Consider the following 12,796-nt stretch of genomic DNA (forward strand, 5'->3'; position numbering starts at 1 on the left):
TGGCTTGACCATTGAGGGTAGAAGTTGGAATGGACATCGGTAGGGTAGACTGGGGCAGATGTGTTATATCCCCCCCCTCAGGGGCAGATATCGAAAATAAGACCACTACACCCCTTTCCTTTTCATACCTACTCACCTGTTGGGTTGGAATGGGCGCGTTCACAAAGTTGACAGAAATTACCTAGAGGCACCTAGACCTTACAAACTGGCTGATGTGCAAGACTACCCCTGCCTACCTCTATATATGCAATAGGACGTTTCCCCTTTGACACCTGATAACTACCTCTTCGCTACCTCACTGCCTCGCCTCATTCAGGATCATCAGATCTGAGGAACGCCAGAAACGAACCTCCAATAACGTTATAACCCTAGGTAGGTACCGGAAGTGTTATCGGCGAAAGGCTACCTACTCCGACACACCCAGCGTCCAACCTCGGCCACGAAGCCATCCACGTCTAGCATAGTGTCACCCTCGTGGCACCGGCGATTCGCAAGGCTACGCAGGTTCTACATTATATACAAATCTCGATTCATCAGTGGCGTCCAATTGGACGGCGAGTCCTTCGTCTAGCAGCCGGGAGTAAACATGTGCCTAAAGTGCCTGAAGAACAAGGTCAGCAAGAGGATGAAAGGAGTGGCTTCATGGCGTCTGTAGCGGGGCCTCCATTCTTGCACAGGATGTTACATCGGGGCTGGATCGACTCCCAATGTCCTCGATGAGATGTGCCGTGAGAAACGGAGGGCTAGGCGTGCGGCGGTGGCCGTTGCGGCAAACGCAGGCAGTCCGAGGCTCAGCAGAAGAACATGGTGAATGGGGAGGTCGCACTGGCTGTTGACGGTCAAGCAGAGGTGGAAGCTGGGGCGGCTGACTTGTCGGCTCCATCTACTACCTCTCAACCGGAACGCAAGAGGGGAGCCTCGACTTTGGGTGGTACTTCGGCGGATGACGTTGCTGGACGAGCCACTAAGAAGTCTCGCGTGGTCAAGAAAGCGAGCGACAGTACGGTGGAGCCAATAAAGAGGCCTGGAACTCCTAAACGGAAGACGAAGGATTTGGGGCAGCCTCCGGCTTAAGGATAGAGGGCCTTGGAGGATTTGTGATCGAGCCCACGGGCAATCTTTTATACGTCATCCGGGAAAGAAAAAGTTTACGTCGACACACCCAACTTCCTGAGACTCCGGCAATGACAGCAACCTCACAGACCCAAGATAATGGCCGACGAAAGTCATCATAGCTTCTTTGAGGAGGCTATCTTTGCCAACCGGTCCCGCGAGGAGCCTTTTGAACTTCTCTACGGCGACGATGACAACAACACCAACCTGATAGACCATTTTGGCCATGACCACGAGTGGGGCGTGGACGAGGACGATCACGCCTCTATTCAGGACAACTCCAGGTCGGAACCCGTTGTTGACCCCATCCTTCCTCAGGAAGACGGGCCAGGCGCTATAGAAAACTCTTCCTTCTCTTGCCCGGAGGACGTCAGTGACATCGCCCATAACGCCGCCACTCAGCACCTGGTATATACGCCATCCATTCGCAATATCACCAACGCTTCTCCCGAGTCTGGGGCTGATTCCCAAGACAACAACCTGATCACCCGAGACGATTCTGGTTCCTTCATGGACGGCGCCAGCATGGGACTGGACAATCCCCTTTCTGTTCATGTCCCGCCCACGAACATCAACAGCAACCACGCATTGGAGACTGCTGCCGACTTACCCGAACCTGTTTTGACCTCCGCTGCGCACCATTCTCATGAGGCAAAGAAGTCGCAGCAGTCACTCGAGGAGGGCAACCTCATCAGCAAAGCCAGCAGTTTTGCCCCATTCGACCCATCCACTGTTGCACCTCCCAGCGTCGAAGTAGTCTGCCAGAGACTCGCTTCACTCGACATCAACGACGGCTCTGACAGGCCCGCTGCTAGTGAAAGCAGTACAACATCCGTCCCTGCCTGCTTTCGGTTGCCGATTCGGCTCTCAGGCCGCTGCAGTGTCATCAGGACCATCAACGGGTTCCGACTACACTGCCCGTGCCCTGTCTAGCAGCCAGGAACGAGCAAGTGCTTCGGCCACCTGGGAAACAAGGTCAGTCAGAGGCTGATCAACCTGATTAAGCGGCGTCACCGGCGCGGCATCTGGTCCTGTACCGGTTGCTACTGGATTGCGGTACGAAAAAACACACTTTGCAGGAGGTGTGGCGACAAGGGAAGGGCGCAAAGGGCAAGGCGTGCTCAGCTGGTTGCCGAGGCACATGCGGCAGCGTGAACTCAGGGCGGCAGCGGACAAGGAACCCAAGGGGATGAACGACAAGCTGCAGTCGAACCAGCCTAGTCCACCGCATCATACTCCAATGGAGCTGGGAATCACTAATGTTGACCGGTAAAGATGTTATGTGGAAAGATGCAAAAGACACTCCCGCAAGACGAACACATTTGCGAGTCTTATCGGCAGATGGTCGTAGGTGTCTCGGGAAAGAAGGAAGACGACAAGCAGTTGCAACATCCAAAGGCGATTGAAGGCGCCGGCATGGGCTTCGGTTCGGCGGACGGACCAATTGCAAAACCAAAAGGGAGGGAGAGGTCTATCATGGCAGGGACTGAGCTCAGCATTTATGACATGTGCCCTTGTCTTTTCCCGGATACCTGGAGGTACCCAAGAGAGGCACCTTCCACCCATAGATGAGTGTCGAACAGGCCCACTCTTAACACAGGGTTTGCGGCCAGACACGAGACACGAAGGGGGAAGGAATCAAGGAAGGACCAAGGAATGGATTGATTGGGGAAGCGGATTAGTCTGTGTCATGGAAAGGCTGATATCTTGGGGGTCTAGGAAGTGAAATCAGACAAGGCGTAGGGTCTGCCAGACGAGTTTTCATTTAACGGGTCGTGATAGCAATCCATCTCAGGCAGACAGGGCGTAGAGGTACCGCCACACCTCCACATATACGAGAAAACCACATGTTTACGGGATTAGTAAGGGTTGTTCCAGTGACTCCAGTCGAGGCGTGAAGTCCAGCCGATGTTTTGACATCGATATCGCATTGCTTGCCTTGTGGGTGACGTTGGACTTCAAACAAAGAGATCCGCTTGGCATTGTCAACAGGAGATACTCGAGGTTCTTGTCATACTGGACACGAAGCACAAAGCACATGCATAAGAGGAGTCATTGTATTCCATTCCACTTCCTTCTCCTCTCCTTCCATGTTAGTATTAACCAATCCATCTTCCCCACACCCATCCCCAACAATCCCCTTATCTACAACATGTCCTCAAACTCCTCCAACCACGTCTTCTTCTGCGCGGCCGTCATCACCAAATCATCCTCCTCATGCTTCTCCAACCCCTCCTCCGTGTACTCAGTCCACGCCTTATCCCAGATATCGATCCTCCTCGGCGGCCCAGCAGCTTTCGGGTTATCAGAGTGGAACTCAACCAGCAAGTGCGGGCACCGCTTGAGGTCGCTGGCGGGATACCAGTACTCGTCTTTGCTCCAGCCTTTCCAGGAGACTTGGTAGTAGAGCTTTCCGTACATGAAGCGGGATGCTACGACTTCGTTGAGCTCCCAGAGTTCTTCGCCGTCTTCGGTGGTCTTGTCAGGGGCGGCGTTGGGTTGGAAGGGCTTTGGTGAGAGTGGAGGGGGGCGGGGAGGGTTCTTGTTGGCTTTGCGGCCCTTATTATGTGATAGACGGTCTCTTAGCGGGTGCTGCTCGCGGGTTTTGATGGGGGGACAGATGGTTTCTTACCTTGTTTCCTTTCTTTCGTGGCATGATGTTCTAGGAAGGAGGCCAGGAGAAAGTCACTCTTGGCCAAACAGTTTGCCCAAGAGCTGCTTGTGCTTCCGCTTCCGTTGAGCAAACGCGGAAGGCTTGATCCTTCTCCTCTACGCAAATTTGCCTGGAAGGACGGAGCTGGCTTGATGGTACCTTCCCCTGTTGTAAGTTTGTGGGAAGAGGAAGGGGATGTGGTCAGTATAAATACCCGCGAGAGTGTTTGAGACAAACTGGTTGCTGCCCCTGGATTACTCACTGATCTTCGCTGATTGTGTCTGATTCACCTGGAGTTTGTTTGGGCGTTGCACAATACATGCAGAAGTCTTCAGTTTTTCAACATTAACTCCGTGAATAGAACAGCACAAGGTTGCCGTTGTAAACAGATATCGATGTCGACTATCTGATGATACCTATCCAACGAAGGCCTAAGCCCAGAAGCATAACCTGTGAGTGTAAATCTATGTTGTCACAGCTGCTAAGTTCCTTCCGTTTTACTCCCCATCCTGTCCAGCCAGGACCTCCGTAACTTCCTTCCAGCTACCATCACGAGCAATGCCTTCCCTCTTATCATCTCCTTGCAACGGCTTTTCCCCTCCCTCTTAGCATCCCCTTAATCCTTTTCCTTGTCTCCACCGGAAGATCATCGTCTTCGTGCTTCTCCAGCTCTTCGCCGTTGTCGAAAGCTCTCTTCCAGATATCCAGTCGCATTGGAGGTCCTGGTTCCTTTGGATATCTGCAATGAAAGGATACTAGACGGTCCGGGGATTCCCTGAAATTGTGTGCCGGGTGCGTGCATGCCATAGTCGGGTTTACCCCAGTCCTTCCAGGACACCCGATAGTACAGTAGGCCAACCGAGAGAATGGCAGAAGCTAGGATTCTGTGGACCTCCCACTTGGGTCCTGTCGTGTCTTTGCTGGGATCCTCCCCCACGGCTTCTCTCTCCGGCCCTCTTGCTTCCTAAGGACAAGAGGTACAGGCAGATTCGGAGGAGCCGGAAACAACTTCTGAGCTGGCTTTAGTTTGCGGCGTAGAGATACTAGGGTCGCGTTCGGGAGGTTCTGCAACTGGTTTACGTGGCTCATCCAGATCGCCGCTTCCTCTTAGGGAATCCTTGTAGTAATGTCCGCCTTGTTTATTGATTGAACTCAATGTTGGAACATCGCCAGGTGAATCAGCGGGAGTTGGCTCGAAAGGGCTGAGAGTGTCTGTCCTTGAGACAGCTGCCGATAGCACGTCTGCGGCGCTAGCAACATCTTCCAGCTCAATATCATCGCTTGTTTGAGCGTCTTCACCCATTTCTACCTCTATGTCTTCGCCACTCTCTTGCTCCTGGCCGGCAAGGCTGTTTACTCCGAATTTGAGATGGACATCTTTATTTCTGGCTGGAATGAGACTGTTGTCAACTGGAGTGGTAGGAGCAGTTCCATGCTCAATGATAGTGAGAAGGGAGAAGGAAGGAGCAGTGGGCGGTTTGAACGACGTGCTAGTCTGGGACGGCATGGCTGTTTCTAGTGATGGAGTACTGCTATATCAAAGTCCCCCATTCGTCAATTTCTTCCCATTTCGAGCACACATCAAAGGGAACCCACCGATATCATACCTTTGTGAGTGACCATTGATGTCACGTTCGTAAGCGTCAAAGTCAAAGAAGTCCATCCAATCTTCTTCGACATCTTCGGCCTCGTAGGAGGTTGAAGGATGACCGGAGCCAGCACTCGAGCCAGCTCCCGGAGTAGTTGTACGCTCTTGCTTATTGGGACTCATACTCGGCGGCCCACGATTGAGATTCAGCTGCCATCCAAGTGTCTTGTACGAACGAATATTTGGAACTTTGTTTGCTTTGTGATGATGCCGTCTGATGGAACGGGTGTTCAACCTTGGGGTTTTGTCCCTTGACGCTCTTTTGTCTCTTCGTCTTTTTCTGTATTCCACTTGTCATCTTGAACAGCGGATTGTTCTTGTACCGAGGATGAAGCTCGTAGTGGACGTGAAGTCTGGTGTGCATCAACGCAACAACGGTTACGAGGTTGTCAAGAATTGTACCTCTACGCTACAGTGGATATAAAGTCTCCATACCTCTAGATAGCTCGAAAACAGCCCATCATCTAAGAGCTATCTAGATCGGGAGCCATAGACGTAGAGGCACCCTCATCTTTAGAGGTACCGAATAGAAAGTTGCTAGTGGAATAACCATTGCATGGAGGTTCAAGTCCCACTTGGAACCATCATTTTCACCCTCTCCATCGACTTGGACACTCCGAGCCGTCTCTGCGCGGCGCTCTGTCTCATTTATATTGCCTGCGTGGAGAATAGGATCCTATGGAGACTCAAGACCATCCGTCATGTTGTCCGTTTTCTCTCAGTAAACACAGGGGCAATCTGCCAAATAGGTATCAAGCCACGAATAGCGGAATATTTACTCGATGTACCTTCGGTCAGAGATGTCTTACAACAATCATCCCTCTAGGTAAGATAGGTATAAATACCCTGCCTAGGTACCTGTTAAGCCGATGCCTGGAGTTCGACATGTCTTCCGTCTACCTACTATAGATTCAATCAAGATCTTGATCCTAACATTTTCCTCCCTTCCATTCTATAGTGCACCCTCCAATTCTGCTACCTTCTGTCTCCATTTTTTTTCTCCAACAATCCAGTCCGTTTTGTTCTTACCTCACTCCGGCATCTGCCAGCCTCAAATGTTCTCTTGGGATGAAGGGAACCTACAACAAAACTTCAAGGTTGACCGGAAAACCAGTCGACCTGAGAGTGAATGGGTGTATGTGACAGTGGAGGAATGCAGTATCTTGATAACAGGTTTCCTGAAGGGTCACATTGTAGTAGAGCACTGTATAAATGGCGCCTCTCCTGTGCTCCCTGGGCGGCGCTGGACCTGTTTCCCACCTCTCCTCGTGCTCTTCTCAGCCGCGTCTTGAAATACTTCGGAGATTGGAGCATTTTTCAAGCGTCGCGCTTCCTACCTCTACCTACCTACCTAGGGTATGTAATCTCAAGAACAATCTAGTAAACATGTCCTTATTCCTAACTCGACCCTCACAGCGCCATGGAGCCACATCAACCCCAGCCTCCTGCTGAAAGCGATCTCACCGCTCCGATCACTCATCAGCTTGAGGGACAAGAGCTTTATAGGGCCATTCTCAGGACCATTGCCCTCAAAGATCACTGCGCTTTGGCTCGGTCCATGCTACAATTTCCGCAGGGCCTTTCTGATGAGGACCAGATGCGGCACCTCCAGGCATGTGCAGTCTTCACTGCTGAGGCTATGGCCGCTCTGGAATTGGAAGTCAACGAGGTCAAAGTGACAAAGTACCAGTCAGCTGTCGGATTTCTGAGGTACTTCGCGCTTGGTAGCAGACCCGACATTGCGCACGTCGTCTCCGTACTTGGAAGGGACGCGAGCAATCCCACCAGAGAGACATTTGCTCACCATCTTTCCGGTCTCAAAGCTACCTTTAACTACATCAAGGGCCCCTCAGCCTAGCGCTGGAGTTGTCGGAAGATCTAAGCGATCTATACCTGAGCGTATATGACAACAGGAACCTCAATGTCAGCAGCGGTGTTTGCACGCAGGGATTTTCTTCCTACTAGCACCTTGGTCGAGAGGAAGCATGATAGAACGAACTGACCTTGAGTCACTTGGCACATGTAGCTAGCTCAAGTTCAGCAGCTGCTTGTTCTCAGATTTCCCCACGATCGAACTCCCATCCTTGAACAGATCCCGTCTTCGAATGTGGTTCTTTCGCCCGTGATATAATCTTGGTTAGCTGATGAGGTTTATCTTCAGTTAGGCTCCCTTCAGTTTGAACCTTCTTGGTGTCTTTGCCGCGTGGAGTTTTGAGGTTGCCAGGTTCGAGGTCGACCGGACAACCTGGCGGGTGAATGGGTGAAGGCGACAGCACATTTTCCTCAATGGACTGATTTGTTGGGGCTACGAACCTGGAATGCACCCTACCTATAAAATATACCTCTACCTCTCCTGGTAAACATGCAACATTTTCTTTCGCTCATGCTTAGAGGTACCTACCACCGAAATCGCATCTTCGGACTCTTTATGTTGAAACGACAGAGCATCATCACCGCATACGAGAAACCGTAGATTCCATCATTCCAACGCCAATCAGGATCGTTACCATGGCACCCTACCAGAACATAAAGCCCGCCGGCACTTGCCCGCACTCTACGGCACCAAGCCCTCTTCCTCGCTCGGTCCATCACCGTATCGAGCATCAACATGCCTCTCCCGCCGTCGACAGGGCCGTCGCCACCAGACGGCAAGCCAGCTTCGCCCATCACCTTTGCGACCTGCACATGGAAGTCCTGGCTGCTCCCACCCCTGAGCAAGCCCATCCAGTCAACCATCGGTCAGCGACTCCGCATCGTCACCAGGCCACCGCATGGGCCAATCCTCCGCAGAGGCTCACCGCCAATGCCCTGAGGATGCTGGATACGCCCACTGTCCCATCCCCGACGTCATCGGCCCAGGACATGGAGTCTTCTGTCGAATCTGACTCCGTCACTTCCTCCTCTTCGGATGTTGACGCTGTCGACTCAGATTCCGACTCCCGCGGTTCCGCATCTGACGATTCAGCTAGTGCTGCTTCCCGTTTCTGAGGGTGACAACTCTGGTACCGACCCAGTGGTCGCTGTGCCACCTCTCATTTGGACGCGTAGCGACGTTTGTAACCTCGAAGACTGCAGGGTCCTGGCCTAGCAGCCCGGGGCCCGTACGTGCTTCGAACATTTGCCCACCAAACTGAGCAGGGCCAAGCGGGATTGGATCGGATCCCTCCAAGCTCAAGGTCTTTATGTCTGTACCAGGCGCTACGACGCGCCGGTTGGCACTGCGAACACCATTTGTCACGCGTGTGACAAGCGCGGCAAGGAAGCGGTGGAGGACTGGACGAGATATTGGGCGTCGGTTCTTGCCTGGGTTGAAGAGACCAAGAGTCAGGGCAGGACGGCCATCCGCAGTGGATGGGTACCCTGAGTCTGTTAGGGGAGCAGGAGTTGTAGGCTGGAGGCGGTTATGGTCAAGCCGCCAAACAGATCCAGGGCGTTGATCCGGAGTAAAAGTGGTCATGGCCCCATCAACAGCGGCTATCTTCTCCAGCTCAATCCTCCGTCCTCGCAGTTCGACGGAGATTCCGGACAAGAGCAGCTTGATAACTCATCAGGGGGTCTGGTTTTGAGAAGAAAGATAAGAGAACTTGATCGGGGGAATTAGGTAAAGAAGAAGGTTTGCCAGGGCGGATGGGATGCAGAGGATTGAAAAATCGCTGAAGGATTGGGAAATGGACTCCGCAAAGGAACGTACCTCTAGGAGTCTAGGTTGGCAGATATTGCAGACATGGAACGATCTGGGGTTGATTGTTCTGAGGCAAGAGCAGCCATGGCTTCCTCTCCTTGTTTGTAGAGATACTTTCCCTTTTTCCTCCTCAGTTGCAACTCCCTTCCTTCCATTATCTGTGGCCTCGAGTGTTTGTTGTTTCCTTGCAAGTGACGTGACATCACCGAATGAGAACCCTTCTACCTTGGACGCCGTTTGTGATGCTTGACTTATTGTCCCAGATGAGTTGTTCTCGATTCCAGAACTGAAGATCCCAACGGATTGAGTGCGACATATGTCTTGGTCGAGTTCGGGGATGTCCAGAGTCCGAACAAGATACCTCTCTCCAGGGGAAGCAGATATCGACTTGTCTTGTGGACAACTAGACTTACTAGAGTAGTCTATCCCTGTTGCTCGATACGTTTTCCTGCAAGACACGCAGCATCGGAAGGTCAAAATCTGAAGTTTACGCACTCTTTCCTTGTTAGGTTCAGAACTCACATGTGCAGTACATGTCAATAGGTGGAAGGCAAGTAGTTCCTTGCCGACCCGCAGTTGTCCAGAACTACAACTTCCAGAAAAGGTTCCATTTGGATGGGCATCAGGGGAACTCCCTCGGTCACATGCTTAACAGCCCCGGGAATGAAAAGCCCTACACCAAGCCGACAAGCCTTCGAAGCATAGAAGCCCTTCTCTTCGGTGATTCCATCCGCATAAGGCAAGATGGACAGAAGATGAGTAACCCTCCGCACACCCACCCCATTCCCTACATACACCCAAAAATCCCCAAGGCAGCTGGCATGTAAATAACCGTGTTTTGGGTGTAATCTTACTCGTATTGCAGGTTACCTTAGGGACCTTGGTTAGATTTCTGGTTCTCTATACGTAGTTAAAGCCTTCTATAGATAATTTAAAGTAAAGGGGGAATAATTTGAGCGAGATTAGATACGGTAGGGATAGTAATAAGTGTTAGTATACGACGTTATTGGTATGCGACGTGTAAATGGCTGGCGGTGATGGGTGTGATTGACCGTGTGAAAAAGCGTGAAAGAAATAATTCGAAAACGGGATTTACGATGTTAGGTGTCATCAGCTGTATGGTCCCACAATTTTTGGGTTTTGGGTGTATGTAGGGAATGGGGTGGGTGTGCGGAGGGTTACTCCAGAAGATAGACCTCCCCAGCAGCATCCAGAACACTCAGTTGCAGGTTGATATGGTGTCCTCGGGATCTTACCAGTTGAAAGAACATGTTCACATACCTCTAGAGTTTGAGCCTCTGAGACTTGGGAATTCGAAATCTGTAGAGACAATGTTGCTTGAGTGTGATGTTTCTACCGTCGATGCTGACGAGGGTTCATGTATACTACATCTTTGGGTCTTTCAGCATAAACGCTATTGAGGCTCTCGCTTGTTTCCTGAAATGAGTAAATCATTTCTTCCGCCTGAAGCCGTGTATCTTCTTTTGATTTTTTTTCCTCGCTTCGTTCATGTCCAGTGCACACACTTCCCTCACTTGAGCGATCCCCAAACGTCCGTGTATCTCTTGCATTTTCTACTGTAAACCATTTCTATTAAAGTCGTTGTACCCTTGACCATGGCCCCCGCTTTGTTGTGCTGAACTGGATGAGTGGGCAGGAATGCCAGAACTCGAAAATGCGTTGTCCGAAGGGTCATGGGCTAGAAGGGGTGCGGGTTGATGGCCAAACGAGTGAGATGGGCTGTAGAAACTGTCCTGAAAGTTGAAGGGCGGACCACCATTTCCCGACCCAAAGGAGGAACCATTGATTGAGTGTCCAGTCGTGTGAGAGGGTTGAAAATCATTAGGGCCGGAGCCGATGTTGCTCGAAGGCTGGATCTGCAGAATCGATGGCATTGTGACTGGAGTACTTGAACTGCCGATACCCAAAGTATGGGAATGGGAAGTGCTGGGATCGTATGGATGGATCATGACCCCTCCATTGTCGACACTGTTCGATTTTGGCGCCTCATCAACAACATTTACTCGAGCGGCATTGGTGGATTTTCGTTGAATTTTTTCCTTAAGACGACACCGTTGACAATGTTGGCTAGGGCCGCTGACATGCTCCGTATGACAACGGGTGCAGCACCAGATCCCCAACGCGTGGAGTGCGTTAATCTCTTTGATTTTGGGTTTGCCTATACCAAAACCGCCGATATGGGACGAACAGCGCTTCGCGCCCGGCTGCTAGACGAGGGCCTTACAGCCGCCCCTGCCATATAATCCATTGCATGTGTCCTGGGAAACGATAGGAGGCTTAACCTGAACGCTGCGAGGGGATTGATTAAAAGTATTGCTTTCAGCGATAGAATGACCAGCAGGAGAGGCAAGTGATTGCGAAAGATGACCCACTGTCGCCGGACCGAGGGCCTCAGGCGCGACAACAGCCTGGTGGGAGGCAGAGGCAGTTGACATGGATGAAACACTAATGTTCTCGTAGCCACGGTTGTGATCTATGACTATTCGATTAAACATCTCATGAATATTAGGGAACTGGCTTGAAAGGGCGACTAGCTCTTCGTAGGTTCCGGGAAGAGCGCCGTTCTCTATTGCTTGCAACTCCTCAGGCGTCAAAGGTTCCTGCAACAATCTCTCCAGTATGGCGCAGTATTCTTCGTCGGTGATAACGTTATCAGACGGTCCAGGATCAGGAACGTCCGACAAGTTCGGAGTCGGGTCGTTATTGAAGCCGTAGCCATTGTTTGCGGCTCGCCCTGGAGTTGTGTGGTGCTGGAAAGAATATACATATTAGCTTGCGGTCATGACAACTTGTGTGAAGCCAATGTGGGAAAGTTTACGTAGTGAACTTCTGAAGGACTCTGGTCCGAATTCTCAGCAGGTCGTTGACTTCCGGAGGACTTGTTTGTTTCCATGACGTTCTTTTCTAGCAGCTGCTGGAGGAACTGTGGTATAGATGGTGGTAAGAAAAGTGATATCTCTGTTTAAAAGTGAAAAAGAAAAGAAGAACATGAATGATCTGATTACCGATGACAGCAATGAGCAGGGAAACAAGAAGCAAAAGATTGGGTTCGTGTTGGCCTTAGTTTTGTTGTTTGATCTCAAGATGGGTGATTCTTGCCTTTACGACGGTTCTACACGTGCGCCTGGAGGTTCCTTCTCGCCGGTAGAAAACCCATGTAAGGTACTCTACACATCTCATTGTTCGTTCTCAACAAAAGTCAGTCCCCGACCTAGGCTTTCTTACCTGTCTGCATATGTTTCTAGGTATTCTTGCTATAAGATCACTTTCCCATCCATGTTGTTTGAAAAGACAACCAAAGAACAAGAGCCATGCGACATTTTCTTCACTGTCGCGACGATACCCCGGCGTCTGAAAGATATCGACGCACCCTGAGTTTTGCCCATCATCCCAACCATGAGTTCAGCCCGAAGATCAAGGATTCACCGAATGCAGGCTATTGGTTACGTCCGAATATCTGCCTTTGTCCAAGAACTCCCTTCAAAACCTTCAAGTCGCCATCATGTCGTCCGATCGTCTGACAGTCAGGTTAACCAGGTCATTCATTCGCATCTTGTGCGGAACGATGCTTGCTATTGAAAGAAGATGGCTGATCCTGATGCTCCAGCTTCCTCCATTCATAGGTAGGTAGGTACCCAACTAGTTATTTTCCGCAGTCAACACTGCCTACCAAGTTGCA

General features: G+C 51.1%; 4 protein-coding genes across 4 annotated transcripts; 1 reads left to right on the forward strand and 3 right to left on the reverse strand.

Annotated features, from left to right (window-relative positions):
- Positions 1–1,212: 1,212 nt before the first annotated feature.
- Positions 1,213–2,046, forward strand: B0T23DRAFT_313387 (uncharacterized protein; the record flags this gene model as incomplete). The annotated part of the gene is made up of 1 exon (XM_062834740.1): positions 1,213–2,046. One exon carries the CDS (start codon positions 1,213–1,215, stop codon positions 2,044–2,046), a length of 834 nt encoding a protein of 277 aa, XP_062694747.1.
- A 2,684-nt stretch (positions 2,047–4,730) lies between these two features.
- On the reverse strand, positions 4,731–5,537 carry B0T23DRAFT_404050 (uncharacterized protein; the record flags this gene model as incomplete). Its single annotated transcript, XM_062838852.1, has 2 exons — positions 4,731–5,298; positions 5,374–5,537. The coding sequence occupies 2 exons, from the start codon at positions 5,535–5,537 to the stop codon at positions 4,731–4,733; spliced, it is 732 nt and encodes a 243-aa protein (XP_062694748.1).
- A 2,842-nt stretch (positions 5,538–8,379) lies between these two features.
- On the reverse strand, positions 8,380–9,182 carry B0T23DRAFT_404052 (uncharacterized protein; the record flags this gene model as incomplete). The annotated part of the gene is made up of 3 exons (XM_062838853.1): positions 8,380–8,780; positions 9,106–9,107; positions 9,139–9,182. 3 exons carry the CDS (start codon positions 9,180–9,182, stop codon positions 8,380–8,382), a joined length of 447 nt encoding a protein of 148 aa, XP_062694749.1.
- A 2,142-nt stretch (positions 9,183–11,324) lies between these two features.
- B0T23DRAFT_313684 (uncharacterized protein) lies at positions 11,325–12,010 on the reverse strand (the record flags this gene model as incomplete). The annotated part of the gene is made up of 2 exons (XM_062834754.1): positions 11,325–11,727; positions 11,904–12,010. 2 exons carry the CDS (start codon positions 12,008–12,010, stop codon positions 11,325–11,327), a joined length of 510 nt encoding a protein of 169 aa, XP_062694750.1.
- Positions 12,011–12,796: the final 786 nt, after the last annotated feature.

Source organism: Neurospora hispaniola (assembly GCF_033458365.1).
Source record: "Neurospora hispaniola strain FGSC 10403 chromosome Unknown B0T23scaffold_3, whole genome shotgun sequence".
NCBI classification, from domain to species: Eukaryota; Fungi; Ascomycota; class Sordariomycetes; order Sordariales; family Sordariaceae; genus Neurospora; species Neurospora hispaniola.